At 53.0% G+C, this 20,089-nt stretch overlaps 5 protein-coding genes across 5 annotated transcripts; 1 reads left to right on the top strand and 4 right to left on the bottom strand.

The window, feature by feature from the left end:
• Positions 1 to 3,587: 3,587 nt before the first annotated feature.
• N0V96_004815 (uncharacterized protein) lies at positions 3,588 to 4,760 on the bottom strand (the record flags this gene model as incomplete). The annotated part of the gene is made up of 3 exons (XM_065757229.1): positions 3,588 to 3,682; positions 3,826 to 4,338; positions 4,499 to 4,760. The coding sequence occupies 3 exons, from the start codon at positions 4,758 to 4,760 to the stop codon at positions 3,588 to 3,590; spliced, it is 870 nt and encodes a 289-aa protein (XP_065613998.1).
• A 1,568-nt stretch (positions 4,761 to 6,328) lies between these two features.
• MHP1 (Microtubules assembly and stabilization protein) lies at positions 6,329 to 9,867 on the bottom strand (the record flags this gene model as incomplete). Its single annotated transcript, XM_053194882.2, has 2 exons — positions 6,329 to 7,721; positions 7,772 to 9,867. The coding sequence occupies 2 exons, from the start codon at positions 9,865 to 9,867 to the stop codon at positions 6,329 to 6,331; spliced, it is 3,489 nt and encodes a 1,162-aa protein (XP_053047762.2).
• A 4,509-nt stretch (positions 9,868 to 14,376) lies between these two features.
• Positions 14,377 to 15,575, bottom strand: RPL5 (60S ribosomal protein uL18; the record flags this gene model as incomplete). The annotated part of the gene is made up of 3 exons (XM_053194883.1): positions 14,377 to 15,238; positions 15,314 to 15,351; positions 15,573 to 15,575. 3 exons carry the CDS (start codon positions 15,573 to 15,575, stop codon positions 14,377 to 14,379), a joined length of 903 nt encoding a protein of 300 aa, XP_053047763.1.
• Positions 15,576 to 16,029: 454 nt separating this feature from the next.
• On the top strand, positions 16,030 to 17,079 carry N0V96_004812 (uncharacterized protein; the record flags this gene model as incomplete). Its single annotated transcript, XM_053194884.1, has 2 exons — positions 16,030 to 16,146; positions 16,273 to 17,079. 2 exons carry the CDS (start codon positions 16,030 to 16,032, stop codon positions 17,077 to 17,079), a joined length of 924 nt encoding a protein of 307 aa, XP_053047764.1.
• Positions 17,080 to 17,120: 41 nt separating this feature from the next.
• N0V96_004811 (uncharacterized protein) lies at positions 17,121 to 17,960 on the bottom strand (the record flags this gene model as incomplete). The annotated part of the gene is made up of 1 exon (XM_053194885.2): positions 17,121 to 17,960. The coding sequence occupies one exon, from the start codon at positions 17,958 to 17,960 to the stop codon at positions 17,121 to 17,123; it is 840 nt and encodes a 279-aa protein (XP_053047765.2).
• Positions 17,961 to 20,089: the final 2,129 nt, after the last annotated feature.

The following is a 20,089-nucleotide window of genomic DNA, read 5'->3' as shown; positions in this document are numbered from 1 at the left end:
TCATCCGACACCTTCCCAACCCAGTCGAATTCCAGCTCGCCGAGCCAGGCGGAGGACTCTCACTCCAGACCTCCCCCGTCCCCCTGAATTGCCGCTCGATCCCAACGGCTGTCACCCGATTCTCCCTTGCTTCCAGCCAGTGTAGCCCGACCTTCAGAGTTTCACAACGTGTGCAGATCTGTTAAATCACTCACGTTCACGACTGTGTTACTTCACTGCCATGAGATTTTCCATACTTGTCAATCCAAGTTCTCTCCTTTGGACCGGGCCTAGATGCCTCGATGTCGACCTGTCTTGGCCGTTCAATCTAGGTATCCTTCTCGCTTCACAGAACCCCCCTCTTCAAAAGTCCCGCCGCCTCCGGAATTTCATACCAACCCCATACGGTCTCTCGATGTGGTGTAGTTCGTCGATGGCGCGGCCCCCTCTTCCCCTCCACCTCCACGAATCCAGTGTGTCGGCTTGTGCCCCTCGTCGGCTGCAACAGCACCTGCAGCACCGCACCGTGGCCTGTACAACATGGCTGCCCAGAGCCCTACAGACGGGTTTCCCTTCTTTCTTTTCTGCCGCGCTTCCGTCGTTCCATCTTTTCTGCCCTACCCGTACGACTCAACTCGGGCATGGGTTGCCGGACTGCAGACTTGAGACTTAGAGTTGGTGAATGAAGGGCAGGTCTCCCTCCGTCTTCATTCCCTCAAAGTGCAACATATCGAGAGGCTCTCCGCGCCAAGACCTGATGATGCGTAGGTACTGCATAGAGAAGACTTCCAATGTGCCGCCCAAGAGTCTTGGAGAGTCTTGGTCGATCTTTGTCCGGCCAAGTGCCAGCGCGGGCCAAGACAAGCGGCTCGTGCCATCTGAACGTCACCTCAACCTTACAAGAGTAGCGTACCTTAGGCTCAAGGTTGCAGAGGGACTAACAAACGATGAACTGCCAACCGTTCCCAACTTGGCACGGGCAAGCCTCGTCATCAAAACACCCTCCATTTTTGCCCGGCTCTGGTTTGGTAGCTGCTGAGCTCCCAATCATAGCACGAGTGGTGGTATTCTCCCCAGACTCTCAGCTTCTTTCGAGAGCCGGCAGTAGCAGAGACAGATGATTGATGGTCTTGGGACAGCAAACTACCAGACGGCCCCTAGACGAATCGCTTGCCAGGAACAGAACAAGCTCAATAATTCAAGGTCGGCGGCCCCTCCGATGCTGAGGTAATGGAGCCAGTCGCCAAGTGCTCGAGTACCTAGACGTGCTGTGATGAGGAACTCTCTTCACCTCAGTCTTCGGTGTCACACTTACTGTGCCTGGTTTGCTTTACACGCATAATTTGAATAAAGAGGCTGGATAAAGATCATATTGGACCCGGTGTACATGTAAGTTTTCCTATTCCTTAGCCTCCTGTGTTCTGAGCCTTATACGGCAAAGACCTGCTGCATAGGTAGTGACCTAAAAATTGCATGGCGCTAGAACGCGGTGAGCGAAAACCTGGTGGAGCATGGGCCGTCTGGACGCCCCAGCGATCCAAGCTTCAGGCTTCAGCTCCTACGGCCTACCGTCGTGCCGTCGTCAATCCCACTTAGACGGGGCGGCCACGACCAAGTTTCTCGACACTCTCTTTCCGAGGTCACTTCCGTCGGGCCCAAATTCAATTCAGCCGAAATCACTCAGTCGAATCATACCAAAGCCAAAACAAAACAAAAAACAAAAGGTGATACAGGCAAGCTGACACTGGGTGTAGCGGCTCACTCAAAATGAACATGCGCGAAGACGGATGAGGCCAGCAGGACATCCAACGATCGGCCGGTTTCTGCAATGCCGCTTGTCAGCTCACGCCCATCTTCGTCAGAATGACTCTCGCGTCTCTTCCACAGCCTCTTCTTATTCGCTTTGCTTCCAGTCTCTATTCCATACGACATGGCCCCTTTTTCTGCAGTTCGCTGACGTCCAAGGCAGCGAGAAGCAAAAAAGCCAAGTCAAATTTCGGCTTCGATCCGTCTGCACAGCATCGGTTCCAGGACCCGGAGCCTGCAAGCCAAGCCAAACATTCGAGGCCTCCGGCAGAGAGAAAGCAAATGATGAACCGTACTCTAATTAATGACCCTCATTGATCCCATTCCCTCCTGAATCTCCAAGACTTCTCAGCCATGCCAGCAAACGTAACCACCCACCCACTCGTCAACCCTCCTTCAACTCAACACCCGTCTTGGCCTTCCATCTTTCGGTGGCTGCCCCCGGCTTAGCCTTGGGGTGGAGGGGGGAGGCTCCAGTTATGACGCAGGGCTCAGCGCTCACCACCGCCCACTACGCCAGAGTGAAAGGAGCAGCTACGGCCTTTTTTGCTTCGATCAAGGCGGCATGCCCCAGCGATGGCAGGGCCAAGCGACAAGCCTCGAGCTCTTTTTTTTTTCGGCCGGATACCCGTCCGCGTGGAGCTAAACTGGGGCGCTCCCGATTCCCGAGGGCCCCGACGCGGACGACATTGATTCCTTTTTTCGAATACTTTTGTTCTATGTCCTAGGTGGCATCATCCTCCATCGTTAGACTAGATACCTACCTAGTTGTGGTTCCCACTCCATTTTGTCATCCCAAGTGTTTTTTTGACGTTTCCCACGGATACTATCACACTAGGTAATGTGCCCGGCCTGTAGGTAGTCGATACTAATCACCGATCGATGGCTCGTCTAGCCGCCTCTGGTGTGGGATAGACGTATGTAGGTGAGGTCAGGCTGCTTTAGTTCGCTTGCTGCGACTTGTGAGGGGCGGCGTCGTAGCATTGAGTTGAGGCTGATTGTCAGTACTTACTGAGCGAGGCGTATCTCAGCTCTCAGTGAAGCTGTCCCGACGTCGATATCAAGCATGCCTACCTTCCTTACCTTGTCATCTTGAGGCCGTAGTCTGCCGTGACATTTGAAACAACTTTATTTCGGGATTTGTAGTCCATTGTATCATATTCCTTACAATTTCTCTCGGCCATTCGACTACACTCCAAGGCACACTGCGTTGTCCGAGTCTGGAAGTCGTCATACTTGCCGTGGGTACTACGCCGCGGTCAGTTTGTACTACGGTTTGATCAAGTAGATCATATTCATGTGTCAATATCAAGTACATGTCATGCCCATCTCCCAAAACAAGCATAGACGTTACGTATACCACAGGAATACAATGCGGTAAACTGCCAACGCGGGATTGCTTGTACTTGCATCATCACTTGAACGACGTTCGTCTTTCCTGAACATCAATTTGGTTTCTTTCCTCGGCTCAAGAGACCCCATGGAGATGAGGGGACGTTATAGAACGTTCACTGCAATGGATAGATGTCTGCATGTGAAGGCCGAAGACAATGGAGTCGATCATTGTGTATTCGTCCAACAAACTTTGGGGAGAGCTCTCGCATGAGAAATACACTTTGCCATTGACGTTGACATTGACGGTTGATCAGGTAGTCGATACTGAGATTTCTCTCGGTATTCATCTTGCTATTCCATCGAATGAAGACCCCAGAGAAAGTAACTCTATATTGAACGAGCAGCATCGCAACCCATTCCAGAGTTGCAACATATCCATCACCAGGAACCCGGCGATCCACGCATCTTCAGGACAAACACATTGTGCTTTGGTATTCACTCACAACCTTCACAACCCCATCCTCCTCACCGGACCGCTGCTCCTCCTCCTCCTCCTCCTCCTCTTCCCAGCCCCCATCATCTTCACACTCTCCGCCCAATCCCCCGTCCCATTCCCCGGATCCGCGTCCGTCGCCTTCCTCTTACAAACACTCCCCGCTCTAGCCTTCCCATTCGGCCCATCCACGGCCTCAAACTCCCTCTTACTCTTCAACCCGGTAACCATGGTCTTGGCCGCCTCCTCGAGCCACCCGTTCACAAAGTCCCCGTGAAAGCACCGACTCCCGCCGCACGCGAGCTCGATCGGCGGGTCCCCGCCCTTCCAACCTTCGGGAATCGCTTTCTTGGTGTCGTAGCGTATACTAAACCGCAACTGCGGCATCCTCTTCATCCCACCCGCACACGCCCCACTCTTCTTATCAGAGTAGGCAGATTGGAGGGTGGTTTCGTCGACGCAGTCCGGGAACCAGAGGACCGCCTGTAACGAAGTCGAGCACGTGCTCTGAGGAAACTGGGCATGTTCTTTCCCGCCCGCGTCGAACGCCTGGTTCTGGCAGAGCCAGGTCACGTCGGAACCGGGAACCAGGTCCGCTTCCGTCGAGGCCTTGGAGTTGCCCGCCACGACGGAGAAGTTTGGAGGGATGGGCACCTCGGCTGGGTCCTTGTCAAAGTTGTAGTAGGCCACGAAGGAGACCGGTTCGATGGGCGTTCGGGTTTCGCCTTGGACGTGGTAGAGGGTGGGGATCCCTGACGGAAAGGGGGTGTGTGTGTAAGTTGGAGGGTTTGCTTTGCTACAAGGCCAGGAAAGATGGGACTCTCCCCAAGGAGATGAAGACATGTACCAGAAAGGAAATGGGAAGATGGCAAGAAAGGGACTTACAATATACAGAAAAATCATTCGGGTTCTGCGCCGTAGAACACCCCTTTTGCAACTCGGCCGTCGAGCTCATATTCACCCTCACCGCGTCGCTGCCAAAGAAACTGTGCATGTGGCTCTTGTACTGGCCCGGGATGACGATGGGATCGATGTTCTTGCGCATGAAGAAGTCGACCTTGGTGTTTGTAAAGGCTGCCGCCGGGCCTATTGTTGTTGCTGCTGCTGCTGCTGCTAAGAGCAGCACGCGCCTGTCTGATGACTTCATCCTTTAATTTTTCGTCTCTGTTGCGTTGTGATCCAAGCGAATGTGTATGTATGTAAAGTGAAAAAAGACAAGAGTATGATCAACGATAGAAAGCGAGTGTACGTTGAGGAAATCGTCGCTCTCTACCTCCTTCTGGTTATAGGAAAGGTCCCTGGCCGAGTAAGAAGAAAAAAAAACCGGTGGGCGCAACGGCGAGTTTTCTTTCTTCTCTCAAAAGAAGGGGAACAGATCAGACGAACTACAAAGGCCACTTACTCCTTTAAACCTCGAGCCTAATTACTCGACTACCCATTTACCTTTGGATGCCCATGTATGAGTTAAACAGCAAAGGCTCTCACAAACTTTGGTTATTACGATATACATCCCGGTCCTGACAGGAAACACAGCGAGGGGATGGATGGATGGATGAATGGATGGATGTGTTATGTTACCGGCGGCCTTGGCATTGTTTGAACCATATCCCCGGGCCCCCTCCCCACGAAGTAAAGTTTAATGTACATCAGATGCGCTCCCGTCGCCGTTAGATTTAAACATTTCTTGGCTTTTATTCTGTGGGAACCAGTCTGAGTGACTGACAGGCTACGGACACTCAAGTAGCGAGAGTCCGAACGAAATCTTTCCCATGACTCTATCCCACATCCTGCGAGACCCCTGGAACGTAGATGTCGATCTGTCACTTGGCGCATAGACCAAATAAAAGTCTAGAAGATTCGCCAGACTAGGCGATGAGATTGTGGCATACTCAAATCCGAGCTTACCGAACGGAAAGAAATACATCGGATTCGGTTGCACAAGTTACTCGACTGGAGTAGTAATGATTCCTGTTGTCGACAGTAGATCACCACCGTTAGGGTCGATAGTATGTATATCCCTGGTCACCAAACACTCGAAACCTCAGACCCAACCACATGCAGCCCCTTCTTACGTGCATATAAGGATGTGGGTGGTGTTCCAAACTACTCAGCCTGTCAGCTAGATAGCTTTACCATCTTGCCCTTCAGACAAGTCGAGGCCGTCTAGCTCTGGCGAAAAATAGCTTGCCTTTCGACAAGCGCAAACGCCACTTGAAGTTTACTGCAGTGGTGGCCTTGAAGCTGCACTTGAACACGATTCATAGTATGCACTATACGGAGGTGCAAAGATATTTTGGCACGTCAGACCCGGCGGCCTTCTCGCCCTAAAGAGGGCGAGGAATGGGGTCATTTCTTTAGAATGCTGTTGTACACTAGTACAGGTTTCAGTAGCGACTGTTCGTTTCGGCTGCTTCCCTCATTGACTTTGACAGAGTCCTCGGTTGCAGTCGCTGGAGATGAATCCATCCACATCCCAAACCATATGAACGTATCAAGTGAACCCGAATCCCTCGGTCTCTTTCAAGACGCCCAGAGGAAAGATTCTTTTTCTGAATGACGGACTCCCTCCTTGCGTTACGCCTTTGCTTGCTTCTCATCGTTTCAAAAAAAAAAGTCCCCAATCCAATACTTCATGTCGAGCAAATTACGAGTACAAAAGGCGACAAATAAGCCGCCGTATTATGCAAATGTGGCCAGGCATGGGAGACCAAAGGCTCAGTCCTCAATGGCGTTCTCATCGACGGGCTTTGCTGGGCTGGTCATGCCTGCCTTGACATTACCACGGGCCTTCTCCTGACTCTCGACGAACCGATCCCAGTGCATGGGATCAAGTGCTCGAAGTCCCTCACGGACCTGATCGCGGTCCTCGTTGAAGACGCGCATGATGCCCTTTTGTTCAACCTTTCGAGTCAAATCAGGCTCATCAATTTCTTCAATCATCTGGTGAAGCATAGCTGTGTGCTTAGGGTCGAGGCCGACTTCGAGTACACCACTCAATAAGCCATAGTACTCGGGCTTGATGATTCCAGACCGGATCTTGTGGCCGGCCCTGTGCATTCTACCCTCCTCTTCGGCGAGTGCTTTCGAGGTGTGCGACAACGTCGAATTCGTGCGTGGGAGACCAGGCCGGACCGACAAGCCGGTCTCGTCCTCGGCATCGGATGGAATGCTGTGCTGATCAGGGTCCTCCGTCGAGGAAAGCGAAGTGCCAAGTTGGTCACTCTGACTGGGCAGAGTGGTCTCCGATGCCTCATCCGTGGACACACGAGTTTCAGGAAACTCATCTTCGAACCGCTTGATGATGTTGGCGAGTGTGACGTCGAGGAACATCAACTTGCGCAAGTTGTGCTCATCTTCCTGTGGGTTGACTCGAGCCTTGGACAGGGCTGGCTGCAGCCGCTGACGAATCTTGCGGGCGCTGGCCAGTAGATGCTTCGACATGTCCTTCGCCTTTCCTGGAGGCAGCTTCGGACGCGGGCTCGCAGGCACTGGTACACCGTCCTCGAAATCCCGGATGAACTCGCCAGATTGCCTTCTCGATTCATCTCCCCTGTTCTTGAGACAGCAAGTGAGAGCCTTGACGACACCGGTGCCTCCAATGACATAATCGTCATCTGGCGCAGACTCATTGTCCGAGTCTTCTCTGAGAACATCGTGACCGACGAGATGTGCGAGCACATCGGGATAAGGTGGGATTGGGCCGCCTGGCAATGAGTCCTGGGATTCGGCTAGGACTGTTGAAATGACCGCGCTTATGTCGCCAATGGGGAAGCGCTCCATGTTCCGCAGGCAATAGGCGACCACTTGCTTGGCCAAAGCCTTGACAACCTCGCCGGAATTGTCGCTCGGTACATCGATGTCGACACACACAATAGTCTTCGACACACGTGTAGCGGCCAGGAAGGATGCATAGAGGGCACAAGCTTCCTCCTGGGCATCCTCGGTCTTTGCATCTGCGAGTTTGGCGAGCTCTGGATTCTCCAGGAGACTGATGTGAGCGAGCATTTTAGCCTCAGGGAGAATCTCGGCAAGCGCAATAGCTTGCTCAGATGTCATAGCGACATCAGCAAGGTGAACACGCCGCAGTCCCTGTAGCTTTGGTAGATACCTAAATGTTGTCAGCTTTATGGTCACGTTGAGTGAATCGATGTGACTTACTTGCGCAAGAGACCAATAGCACTGGGATCTGATTTGCACAGATCCCGGTTGTGAGAAAGGTCGATGAAGCGGAAGTCTTTGAGCTGAGCAAGTGCAGGGAAAATCTTGCAAAGCGAGCCAGGCTTCAAGTTGCATTCAGCCAGACTGAGCGCCCACAAAGAGTCCTTGTCTGAAATTGCATTGGCAATGATGTCGGTTTGATCCCTAAGATCGTTGCCGCCCAAGTCCAGGCCTTCGCATCCGCTTGTGGAAAGATATCTGGCAACATGCCTGAGTCCCTTTTCGTCAATGTTGTTGTGAGCAAGACCAAGTCGCTTTACGCCACACTGAATGATACCGTCTATCACCACGCCAAGGTCATTCGAGTTGAGGTTAGTCTCTCCGAGGTTGAGCAGTTCCAGAGTAGCACCGCCCAGTCGCTCGCCAATAGCCTTGGCAAACAGGGTTGCGCATATATTTTGAGGTTGCTCGTCATTGGAATTGTGTCTGAGCAAGTGATGGCTGTGCCCGTTTCCGTTTTGTGCAGGTTGAGATGGTCGGGGGAAGGATATCGTCGAAACGTCGAGGAATTTGAGCGTTCGGCAGAGGTAGATAAAGAGAAACATGTGCTTCCAGCCCTCAGGCCCAATTTTGTTGTTCTTGAGGACGAGCCGTTCGACAAAGCCGCCCTGTGTAGTGAGACCATCTGCCTTGGCTTGCTTCCGCCTCTTCGAATCAGGCTTCTTTGCAGCCAGCAGACCGGCCAATATCACCCTGACGCCTTCATCTGTTAGGCCGCAATTCTCCAAGATGACCTCCTTAACCGGCACAACCGCCAAGTAATCGCCCAGAGTAATCAAGTCAGGGAGCTGCATCCAGTAGCCCGTCAAATCCAACTTCTGCACCATTCCTATGTCGGAAGAGCAATTTGAAGGGCTATTTAATTGTTCGGTGATCTTCTTCAGAATAGGTGTCTCTCTCAACTGGCAACAACGGCGATATATCCTGACTGGATTCGTTGTGGGGGATGCTGTCGTCTTGGGCGTCGCGGCTGGGGTGCCGTCGCTGGAGGAGTCGCTGTCGTCAACGTGGATCTCCATGGGAATCGTGCCGTTAGCCTCGGCTTGTTTTCTCTTCTTCTCCTTCCTAGCTTTCCTCTCCTCTTCGCTCTTCTTCTTCTTTTCCTTCTTCTTCGTGTCTTTCTCCTTATCCGCGGATGCAGCGCTCACACCGTTCGTGTCATCCTCCTTGGCCTTGGCTGAGTCCATTCCCTCCGTTTCTGGTTCCTTTGGCACGGTTTCACCAGTTGTGTGGATGAGGCCATCGCGCTCCTTTTGTTGTTCCAGACTTTTCGGGTTCTTTAGTGCCTCGCCCTCGCCCTTCTCCGTCATCTTCTTCGTTTTTGACTTATCGAGTGGCTTCTTAACGGGCATGTCTGTGTCCACGTACTTGGGCATTGGCGCAATCTCGACATCAACGCTGAATGCAACCCTCCGGAGTTTCGCCTGGTGCAAGTCCGAAATTTGACAACGTTCACGGTTGCGGTCGACGTTCAGAACCTTCCGCTCTACGAGGCCGTGTGTTCCTCTCGTTCCTTGTCCTAGAACACCGCCAGATGAAGACAGTCGGCGGAAGACTCCCAGAAAGCCGGCCTGGCCGCGTCCGGGAGGCGCCGGGGTGTACGGCTGGTCGCCATCGTTTTTAGCGGCGTGTGCGAGAACGGCGTTCTTTGCAGGGGTCACTTTCGGGGGTACTGGGCCAGAGTCCTTTGGCGGTGTGCTTTGTGCTTGCTGATTTGCCTGGGCAGTCTTGCTGTCTGGTGAAGAGGAAAACTTGGAAGAGATGTTGGAAAACCATGAGTTCCGGCGGGTTGGCGGAGTACCGTTGGGCCCTGGTGATTTTTCGTTCGACGGACTTCTGCCTAGAGCCGGTCGCGAGACTGGGATAGGTTTTGAGCCTTCTGTTGTCGTTTTCGCAGTGTCTGTTGCGCCGTTGGTGTTTCCGTTGCCGGCGGCTGGGCCGGTGGTCGGAGAGGGGAGTGGTGATGACTCTTTAGGTGCGGACGTTGAAGATCGCCGTATGGGTATTGACTTCGGTGGTCTGTCTGTGAGGCGCATCTTGGATTAGCAGGGGAAGGGTTCGGGGACTTGAGTAATTGAAGATGATGCGCGATAGAGAGGCAGGAGAGAAGGTGGAGGGAGGTGACGGGCTCTTGGATATATCCACAGGCCAGGCACGAGAGACCCAGAGATGCGGTTGACAGTGGCAAGCGCTCGTAGGTCGAACCCGAGCTGCTTATCTGGGTCGACTTGGCTTGGGATGCGGGTGCAGGCAGGGCAGCGTTGGCGAGCGCGATATGAGTGGTGAGTGGGTGACTGGGGGTCCAGCGCAATAGCCAACTAACTGCCCTGGAGAATGAGGTCAGATGGGACGTTTTTGCATACCTTTCGGAGAGCCGCCGTGGGTCATCCAGCTAACATCTACTCCATGAACCTGCTCCATAACGATTGTCGCAGAGATGCTGTGTAAGGGTAGAATACAGGTCAAAGACCAAAGGAGAGCCGCAAAAGGGCCCCCGAAAAAAGGGCACGAAGTAGTCCAGGCAGGCGAAGAGGGGGCGACGACGAGAGGAATGCTTGGCGGAGGAGGAGAAGAAGGTGGTGGTTGTCACTTCTTCTTTTTTGGCGCAACAGAAAGGAATGGAATTGTTGCGCGCGCCCAGACCGGACAGAGGGTGACTTTTGGGTTGATTTCTAAGAGGAGGCGGAAGCGGGAGGTGGAGGGTACTTCGTAGTGAACGCGGAGGTTCGTTGATTATTAGCCCCGGTTCCTTGGACACCACCTTGGATCCTTCCGGTAAGTCGATTCGGAGCAAGAGCGGACAGAAGCTGCCCTGGCTGTCTCGCTGTCCACTCGACGGTCCAGCTCAAGGAAAAGCCGGGTTCGCTGGCGTGAATGGTGTGGTAGGGCGAACGTGGGATGTTGGTCGAGGACAGGAAGGAGGTATGTACGAATAAGTCGTGGGCTCGTGGTGGTCTTGGGTGATGGCAGGGACCGAGTACTTGGGGGAAGCTCGCAGGTTCGGATACCTCACGTCAGGGTCCGGGTCCGGATGGGGAGGGAGGGGAGGAGGATGAGGGGGGACGGCAGGTATTCGTAGCGTAGCTACCTTAAGGTACTCCGTACTGCCGCTGCGGTAATGCCTTCTCACCCTTGGTACCTTACCTTCCATTAGGTTAGCAATAAAAACAGTGAGCGCAATTAGGAAGCAGCCAGAGAGTCCGTACCTTGCCGTAAGGTTCCTTGAAGGAAAGGCCGGACGTGGCAGCTTTAGCGGGGGGTTCATTAACCTTTTTAGAGGCGAAGTATCTCGTCATTGGCAGGAGATGAGCGGCGCCATGGCCCAGGCTGGTTGGTTTTTGGAGACTTCACTTTCACCCGAGGGCCACCCGGTCTTGGCTGACCTGAGGTACCTACCTACCTACACTACCTAATCACCTGGGCTAAGGTATGGTACTTGGTAAATCAAGTGCTCCGTACGGGAAGTCCAATGTCGTGCTTTCCTCCGCCATTGCTGACTGTTGTCAACTTGTCACCACTTTGTTCATTACCAATGGAACAAGATGCAATGATTTCCCGCTCTAAACTGCCTTACCTTTGCCATGCGCAATACGTCTAGACCCACGGATAGCAAGAAAGAAGGGAAAAAAGACAGAAAAAAACAAGAGGGAAAAAAGGCTTTAACGGCATCCAAACACAAATCCAAACATCCCTGGCGACATATACCGTCCCTCACCTGCCGTCCTCCAAGTATCCTGGCCCGATGGGAAGTCCCGCGTCTCCAACCTTCAGACGGACGGACATCTTATGCCGCAATCTTCCCCGGTATATTTTTTTTTCATGCAGCACTGACGGCCCTTGTTTCTTTTCTTCTTAATTTTGTATCTTTAACTACCAATCTTCCCAGACTTCTTGCGTGCCTTACTATTCCCGTCTTCCGCGGCTCACTCCATCCCGGGCCCAAACTCCCCTCTCGTGGACACTGCCAACTTGGGAGATAAGATCCTCGGGTAAGAACCTCGGCCCGCCATGTTGAGACGATCAGCACCGCAGCTGGACTTGAGATAGGACATCTGTGGTGGAAACATCACACACGCACACTCAACTGTTACTGCGTACGGATACTGCGCCTGTCCGTGCCTCCTCACCGCACGCAGCAGGACCTGACACGGCCAGCCGCCAGAGGCACCGGTATCGCGGTTTTCGTCCTCCGTGGATGGCACATAGCTTAGCTCCAGGACCCATGTACATGCCCGCTTGTAGGGGGCCTCCGCCGCCCTACAGTCAGCAGGTGGCCAGTGGATTGCTTCAACTCTCTTCTGGTTGGATGCCACTGCCGGCCCTCTCCACTCGTCAGCGGGGATCATGAACGTCAGGAAAGCGAGAGAGCAACCTGGAACTCTCTCTCAGACTCTCACTTAGTCTCTCTCTCTCGACTCGCCGCCCCCCCCTTCCGTTTGCTGCTAACTTGCCCCAGCTGAGTTCCCTGGATTTCGGCGCCAACCTGGCATCCACGACATGGCGACACCGGTCAGTGGTCACCACACATAGTCACACACAGCCTTCTTCAACTCTACATTCGCAAGCGGACGAACAGCCCTGCATCTTTATGCAACCTGCCACTAGAACCGCACACTACTGCAGAGTCACAGGAGGACGTGGTCTGGACGCAGATGGGGGCTCTTATTAATCGCGCGCCTCTCGAGCAACGGACTGACCACACAGCTCACCCTCGCGGCGGTGGGCCTGCCAAGTCATTGACATTTTGGACACTGGACTGTACTCAGTACCAGAGTAATACTCCGTACCGTAGAGTGATCGGACTCGCTCAAGCAACCTGCATGCTGTCAAAACAAGCCGCCAAACGCCCGTGGGCAAGTCAGACAAAGTTCACACTTGCCTTTTGCAGCCATAACCTTTACATCTGGGTGCACTACCTAATTACTCCATTATACACTCCCGCGTACGGCGGCGGCGTCGATTCAGGGTCCAGATGCCCTCTCTGATCTTGCATTGATTCGGAATAAACTGGACCACCAGTCCACGGGTACAACTACGGATACACAAGACGGGCCACTGTCGACCATGGAGTGACCGGCTGACCGCCCCATGAGCATCGCGAGATCACGGGGCTCTCACTCAACGGAGCTGCCGTTGGGGGACTCCCCTGCTTTAACATTCAGCGGTGTCCCCTCGTCTAAAAGGGGCAGACAAACGGACACCGCTACACTACAATACCAGGGACTCTCACTCACCCACTCTCGAATGGAACCTTGCGTGGCGGCAATCCAGCGCGGTTGTGGGCTCTTGTCTCCTTCTGCAGCAGTGTGCCGTGTTCCCCAGCGTACCATTCCTCTTTTCCAACCGGATGAAATGATGTGCTTAGGGTCTGGGTCTGTAGATGGGATTTCCGCCTCTCGCGACCCTCCCATCCCGCCGCCATGCCCTCCGTTCATCCCGTAATTCCCGCGCGCGACGTGACGAAATGCGACACTCGGCTCATGTCTCTCATCGACAGCTCCCAAATCCACGTTGACTTCATCGAATTGACGCACACCTGCAGCGTCTCCTATGCTACTCTCAAGTTCCTTGTTATTACCGAAGAGATCCAAATTGGGTCCCATGGTGTCTCCTCAATTTTACCTATGTCGCCATACAAAGTTTTCGGACGCTTTGTGGGACCAAACGGGAATCGACCCATCTCTGCCTCGCAGCAGTAGCGGCATAATTACCTACTGTGTACTCCGTAGTCAAGGGGGAAAGCGACGAGGCTATAACCTATCTCAGATTCAACATCTCTCACGATCCTCTGTACGGAGACCCGTACCGACAACATCGCGAGATGTATGAAGCCAATGGTTCTTTGCGCTATTCCGGAACCCTCCGGAGCTCCAACAATATCGCAGATGCCATCATCTCTTGATTCTCGTAAGAGATCGTCACATTTCCCCAATGCCGTCTCGCATGATCTGATATCATTGGTGCTCCTATGCGGGGTCTCGTGCCCTCCTTTTTTTTTTTTTGCCTCACCACCACAGCAACCACGCACATCTGCCAATCTGCGTCACCTCGCGGCCGACAGGTCCATCGCCTGTCACGGAGCGCATCGGGTCCGACTAGCGAGCGATCAAGCATTTTCAATCGTCTCGCCGAGACGCGAGACGGCACCGCATTACAGTAGCGCCGTCCATCGCCCACGTTTCCGTTTTGACATATCTAGACCAGCATCACTGTGATTTGCAAAGAGACGGTTACCTGCGCTTCGTCGAGGGTGATGGGCTACCGTCACTTCTCGCATTCCCTTCATTCGGACAAAACATTTCAATGGATGGTCAATAGCTTTTGACGTCTGGCATTTGGGATATTCTTATTGAATTCTCGAGGAGTCTTTTTTTTGACTCCTCCCGCGACCATCATAATCCTCCTTCCGGATTTTTGTTTGCCTGATTAACGCCCGAAGAAGACTGAAGAAAAGTTGTCATGCCATAACGTCAAATGCCTTGCCCAGATGCCAAACCCCACCACGAATGAATTAAACCGCTTTGCTACTACAGAAAGGGAAGAATTTACTCGGCACGGTACGCAGCGATGCGCTCCTTGACCTTCTGCTCCTTCTCCTCCTTTGTGAGGCGCTTGGTCTTGTACTTCTTGGACTCGGCCTTCCACTCCTCCTTGGTCTTCTTGTTGTCGGACTCCTCCTTCTTCCAGGGGTCCTCGCGGATGGCGGCGTGGGCCTCGGTGTAGAGCTCCTCGAGACCGTCGGCCTCGACGTCGTCGTCAATGTACTGCTGGAACTGGGACTTGTAGCGCTCCTCGTCGTCGTCGGCGAGGGTCTCCATGTACTCGGCGACGTGCTGGCCAAAGATGTAGTTCTTGAGGGTCTCGGCGTCGAGCTCCTTGGACTCGATGTCGTAGCCGGGGAAGCGCTTCTCGGAGTGGGGAACGAGAATGCCACCGTCAGAGGCACCCTTCATGGCGCCAAAGACACGGGCACCGGTGGAGGTGCGGTGGAGACCGACGTCGAGGTTGGCCTTGAAGGGGCGGCGCTCGCCGTCGTCGGTCTCGGCGGCCTCGGTGAGGGTGAACTCACCATCGGCCTCCTCGACACCAGTGAAGGTCTTGTCGAGGCCGAGCTTGGAGAGGGCACGGCGGGCGATCAGGAGACCGGTGGCGTAGGCGGCGGCCCAGTTGGTGAGGCCGTGGGTGATGCCGTAGGCGGGGAGCTCGTGAGCGTAGGCGGCGACGAAGACCTTGTCGCCCGTGAGCTCAGAGGTGACGATTTGCATGATGATGTCCCGGTTGGTGAAGCGGACCACAAGACGGTACTTGGGGGCACCGTACTTGTTCTTGGCCTGGGTGATCAGGCGCTTGCGGGCATAGTAGTCGGTCTTGCCGGATCTTCTACGCTTGTACTTGGTCTGGAAGCGACTGGATTGGAAGGTCAGCCCACTCTGATCTTGAAGATCTTTTGATTGGGAATCTGGAAAAGTTATTGAGACTTACCTGTAGTACGCGCTGTTCTTCACCAACTTGTGGAAAGCCTGTGTACGAAAGATTCCGAGTCAGCAATTTGCGCTTCAGATATGGCCTGTTGACCCGAAGCATCTTGCGTTGACTCTCAATCCCATGAGACATTTCTGTCTGCTATTGGGGGCCATTTCTTTTTTGCCATTGCTGGCTAAAAGAGGAGGTTTTTGTCGCAATTTGTCGTTCGGCCATTTTTCAGGCTTTTGACGAGCTGATGGTTGATGTATCAACTTACCATCTTGACGGTATATGAGCGGGCGGTTGGCTCAAATTTGTCGGTGTGGGTGGTTGTCGAAGGGGGTTGTCAAGAGAAAAAAAGTTCCTGGGCACAACTTCGCGATAATATTCCTCTGTGGGTTTTGGGGCAGCCCTAGATTGTGTGGCCCCACCTCCCCTCGATTGTCACTCCCAAAACAGGTCGGGGACGAGTCACGTGGAGATTCGACTTTGGCCGGGGACGACATGGTCTGTGCTGAGAAGCTTACCTCATCTTGAGTGACCTCTCAACTCCTACAGTGTAAGGTGCTTTGGGCCGAGGTCCACTGGTACAATCCGCACCGAGGTGGGGGCTTTCCCCAGGTTTCGGCCCCCCAGCCCATCGCTGCTCTCCACGACTTCCAACGCTGGCCCGAGTTGTGGGTTTGCTACAAGTACTTCTTAAGAATATAGATTATCTGCCGTTTCTCGGAACGATGCAGTCTTTGGAAGAGTCCGATACCTTTCTGATTGATCACGTTCTCGAAGCCGTGGACGATATGACAGACTCCAAGCAGCCCAAGGTGCTTTTGTTCGACATTGGGGGCGTGTGTGTAAGTAGCTCCCCGTGATTTCTGTCACTATTATCTGCTCATTGGCCTTCAATCCATCAATGGGTGATTATACATCATGCGTGCCATATCATATACCAATGCCGACCATTGTTCTAACTTGACAAGGTCGTATCACCATTCCAATCCATCCTGGATTACGAGCTTAGTCTCGGTATCCCGCCAGGATGGGTGAATTACTCCATCTCCAAGACAAGTCCTACTGGCTACTGGCATCGCCTTGAGACGGGCTCAATACCCATGGACCAGGCCTTCTTCGAGGGCTTCACCAAGGACCTTCACGACCAAGGCCGCTGGGACGCATTCTACGCCGCCCAAACGTCAAAGAACCCATCTCTCCCAAAGGAGACACCGCCCCTCCCTACCGTCGACGCCAAGTACCTCTTCAACACCATGATGGCCAACTCGATTCCCCCGGACCCGTGGATGTACCCGGCGCTGAAGAAGCTCAAGGCCAGTGGGAAGTATATCCTCGCCGCGCTGAGCAACACCGTCATTTTCCCTGAGGGCCACAAGCTGCATAGGAAAGACTTCATGGACGACCCCGTTCGCAGTTTGTTTGACGTTTTTGTCTCTTCGGCACATGCTGGTTTGAGGAAGCCGGATCCAAGAATGTACCACCTCGCGCTGGAAAGGCTGAACGAGTACGCTGCCCAGAATGCGAGTTCTGAGAGAGGCCAGGCGCTCAAGTGGGGCGAGGGCATCAAACCACAGGATATCGTGTTCCTGGATGACATTGGCGAGAACCTAAAGGAGGCAAAGAAGCAAGGTTTCAACACTATCAAAGTCCATCTAGGAAGGGCCTACGAGGCGGTAGAAGAACTAGAGAAGGTTACTGGACTGGCATTAGAGGGCGACCATCCAAAGGTCCCGGTGAAGCCGAACCTCAAGGGTAGTGGTAAAGCGAAATTGTAGAGTCAGGTGCATAAGGAATTGTTCTTATTAGAAGGTCGCGTCTAGGTTCTTCGGGCTACATAGATATAAAGAGCATCTACATTGACGACTTGGCCGTCAACGGCAGCCTTTTTCCACTCCTCGTGAAATAGAGCCCTTGCCTGGTCTCTGAACTCATCTGTCGGGAGGCTGGTGACCAACGACGTGCTCGTGACATGATCAAACTGCTCGTCGATCTGGTCCATGCCGTAATACGTGTTGCCCTGACCAGAGATATTGTGCATTAGCTCGATCCTATCCACCACATACCCTGCGCTCTCGAGAATCTTTGTGAGGGAGTTCTTGTCCGTAATCCAGGACCTGTTGCTGGGAAATCGTGACCGCAGGCGCTTGGCCGCCTTCTCCAGTATGAGTCCGATCTTGAAGTTGTCCTCGTGCGTGATATCGACGACCACCCTGCCTCCCGGCTTGAGGAAGTTGCGCCACCTCGCAACAACACCTTCAGGGTCGTCAAAGAGAACAAAGGCGCTGGAACACAAGATAGCATCAAAACTTTGCCCCTCCAGCTCCGGCAATGTCTCCAATTTTGTTGCATCATGAAGAAAAAGACGAATATTCGCACTCGGCTTGAGACGCTCTTGCTTCTCCCTCGCCTTGTTGAGCATGGCTTCGGTGACGTCGAGGCCGACGATCTCGCCCGTATCGCCCACCTGGTTGGCGGCGGTGAAGACCTCAAGACCGGTGCCGCAAGCTAGAATCAAGACGCGTTCGCCGGGTTGTATGTCGGCGACGGCCATGAAGCGCTTGGTCCAGTCGGGATGGAATGAATTCTCATAGTTGTCTGCTCGCGCGGTGTACATGCGCCGAGAGGAGGTTGCCTGTGTCTCAGAATCGAAGTCCATGTTATTTGATTCTGCCCATTCAATGTATGTTGGGTGTTTCAGGATATAAGTTTCAAGAATATTACGATGAGTGCAGGATTGAGGCCTAAGATGATATAATGTCGGTGGCCAATTGTCCAGAGTTAAGTCCTTAAAGTCCGGGCTTACCTACTCCGTCGGCAACACGATCCGATGATCTGCAAGCGGCGCAAACGCTTTTTTCCTCCACGATGCACGAATATGTTGATCGAGGTGAATCAGCAAAACTAGCATGCTTAACTACAACTCTTGCCCAAAAGTCGGGAACCCTCAGTCGTGTACAATTGTCTGATTTACTTATTGTCAAAAACCAAGGAGGCAGACCTTGCATACCCCTTAATCCAACTCCAAGATGTCACGATCCACTGATTGTTCTAGTTACTCGAGTGAAGAACTTAGAGCAGTAGGAGCACCAAGAGCACGGCTCATTGGCCGTGTAAGGTACAGCAGGTGCTGTTAACACGATATACTGCCTAATAGGGAATGCGGAAGAAGGTATTTGGGTCTCCTCTCCTTCTTTCCTGTCATGAAAGGCGTAATGGGTTAGGTGGTCGAGAGGGATTTGGAGGGTTTCCAGAGTGCGATTTCAGTCCTTCGGCCAACCCATACCGACGCTTTTTGTTCGATTCCCTGAGGGTGGATCTCTTCACCCCCCCACCCCCCTCCCGTTTCCAATGCCTTAATCCTCTGCAATCTAGAAGGGGTAGAACAGCTTCCCGACTACCATCATAGTTAGCTTATCGAACAAGCTCCTTTCGCGGCAGTAAACCTACCAAATCAGAGACCAATGTGGTCTTTTCTGTCCCAACATACGGAGGACTGGTAACTCCATGACTTCGGTAGGCTACAGAAATTCATACGTGCAAACAACTTCCAGCTGTTAGAAGGAGGCCACGATGCTGGCGGCCCATCCCGCCGCCTGGTATCACTCGTTTGCGCAAGTTGGGTCTGCTTGATGATGATACAGTATGCCGCTCCGCGTGAATAGTGTATAGCTGCATGAACACCCTGGGATGGCCCGCGGCAAATGACAGAGGCCAGATTACGATCATAATTGGGAGCCCTGTTTGTTCCTAACGTATACAAAGTAATGTTGCAATGTAAGTCAAAAGAAGTCACATCGATTCCATCGCACACGCTGTCATCGTCCGTGTCTCATCCTTTCCAGCTTGCGGAGCTATAGTGTGGTTAAAGCTTCCTTGAGTCGAATTAGTCAGTCATATTACCTCAAATCAGGAGAAAATCCAATTCCGAGTCTGGCGGTGAGCCTTTGGTGACAACGTAGCCACCCGAACCCCTAACCAGCATGCTACCGTTTGCTCGGTAACTGCCGATACTGGGTATTCTACCCAGATGCAGCATCTTGGCGCATTCAAGCGGGCATGTTTTATAAGCTCCCTGGACCTCTTGTGTGTGAGACTACTGAACGGTTCAGTTCCCCTCATCTCGTCGGATGATATGCGCCTGATGAAATGCCGCCATCTATATGTCCCTCTCTTACACTTGCATACCGCGCTCGCAATGTCTGAGATTGAACCAGACCAGACTTTCTGAGCTTGTCTCTACGCTGACATGAAAGCCTGCTGTCTTCGTTCTTGGTCGTCTATCGTTTTGCAGGCGCATCTGTTTCAACAAATATCGAACGCGGTCGCTAGAGGATGTACTTCGAAACCGATAGTGCAGAAAACATGCGGCTACGTGCGTAAGTCAGCACTTTAGATCCATCCAATGCATAATTGGTCCTCTCTTCTTGTCTTGGGTTCTGATCAGAGTGTCGTCTCATCCACGACAACACTTGAAAAGACAAATATCAATTTGGCCGACTCATGTCTCGGACGATAGTGTAAGTGGTAGGGCTTATACCATGTTACAATCTTTGTCAAAGCCACTCACCGCCACTGCAGATGGTTGCCATACTGCAGAAAATGTTCCAGCTGCTTCTGAGGCCCGGATTCAGATCAACTCTAGAAAGCTCTCCTGGCTTTTTCAAATCGTTCTCTGGCACTTTCCATGACCTTCCCCGTGGCTTCCCATGGCCGAGAGGATCGTCACCAGTCTGGCGTGGCCACCGTGCAAACCGTCAAGGGTGATGTATATTTCAGGGAGCCGTC

This window comes from Colletotrichum fioriniae, assembly GCF_027942845.1.
Source record: "Colletotrichum fioriniae strain IMI 355084 chromosome Unknown scaffold_5, whole genome shotgun sequence".
NCBI classification, from domain to species: domain Eukaryota; kingdom Fungi; phylum Ascomycota; class Sordariomycetes; order Glomerellales; family Glomerellaceae; genus Colletotrichum; species Colletotrichum fioriniae.
This window is presented reverse-complemented; position numbering and strand designations above follow the sequence as displayed.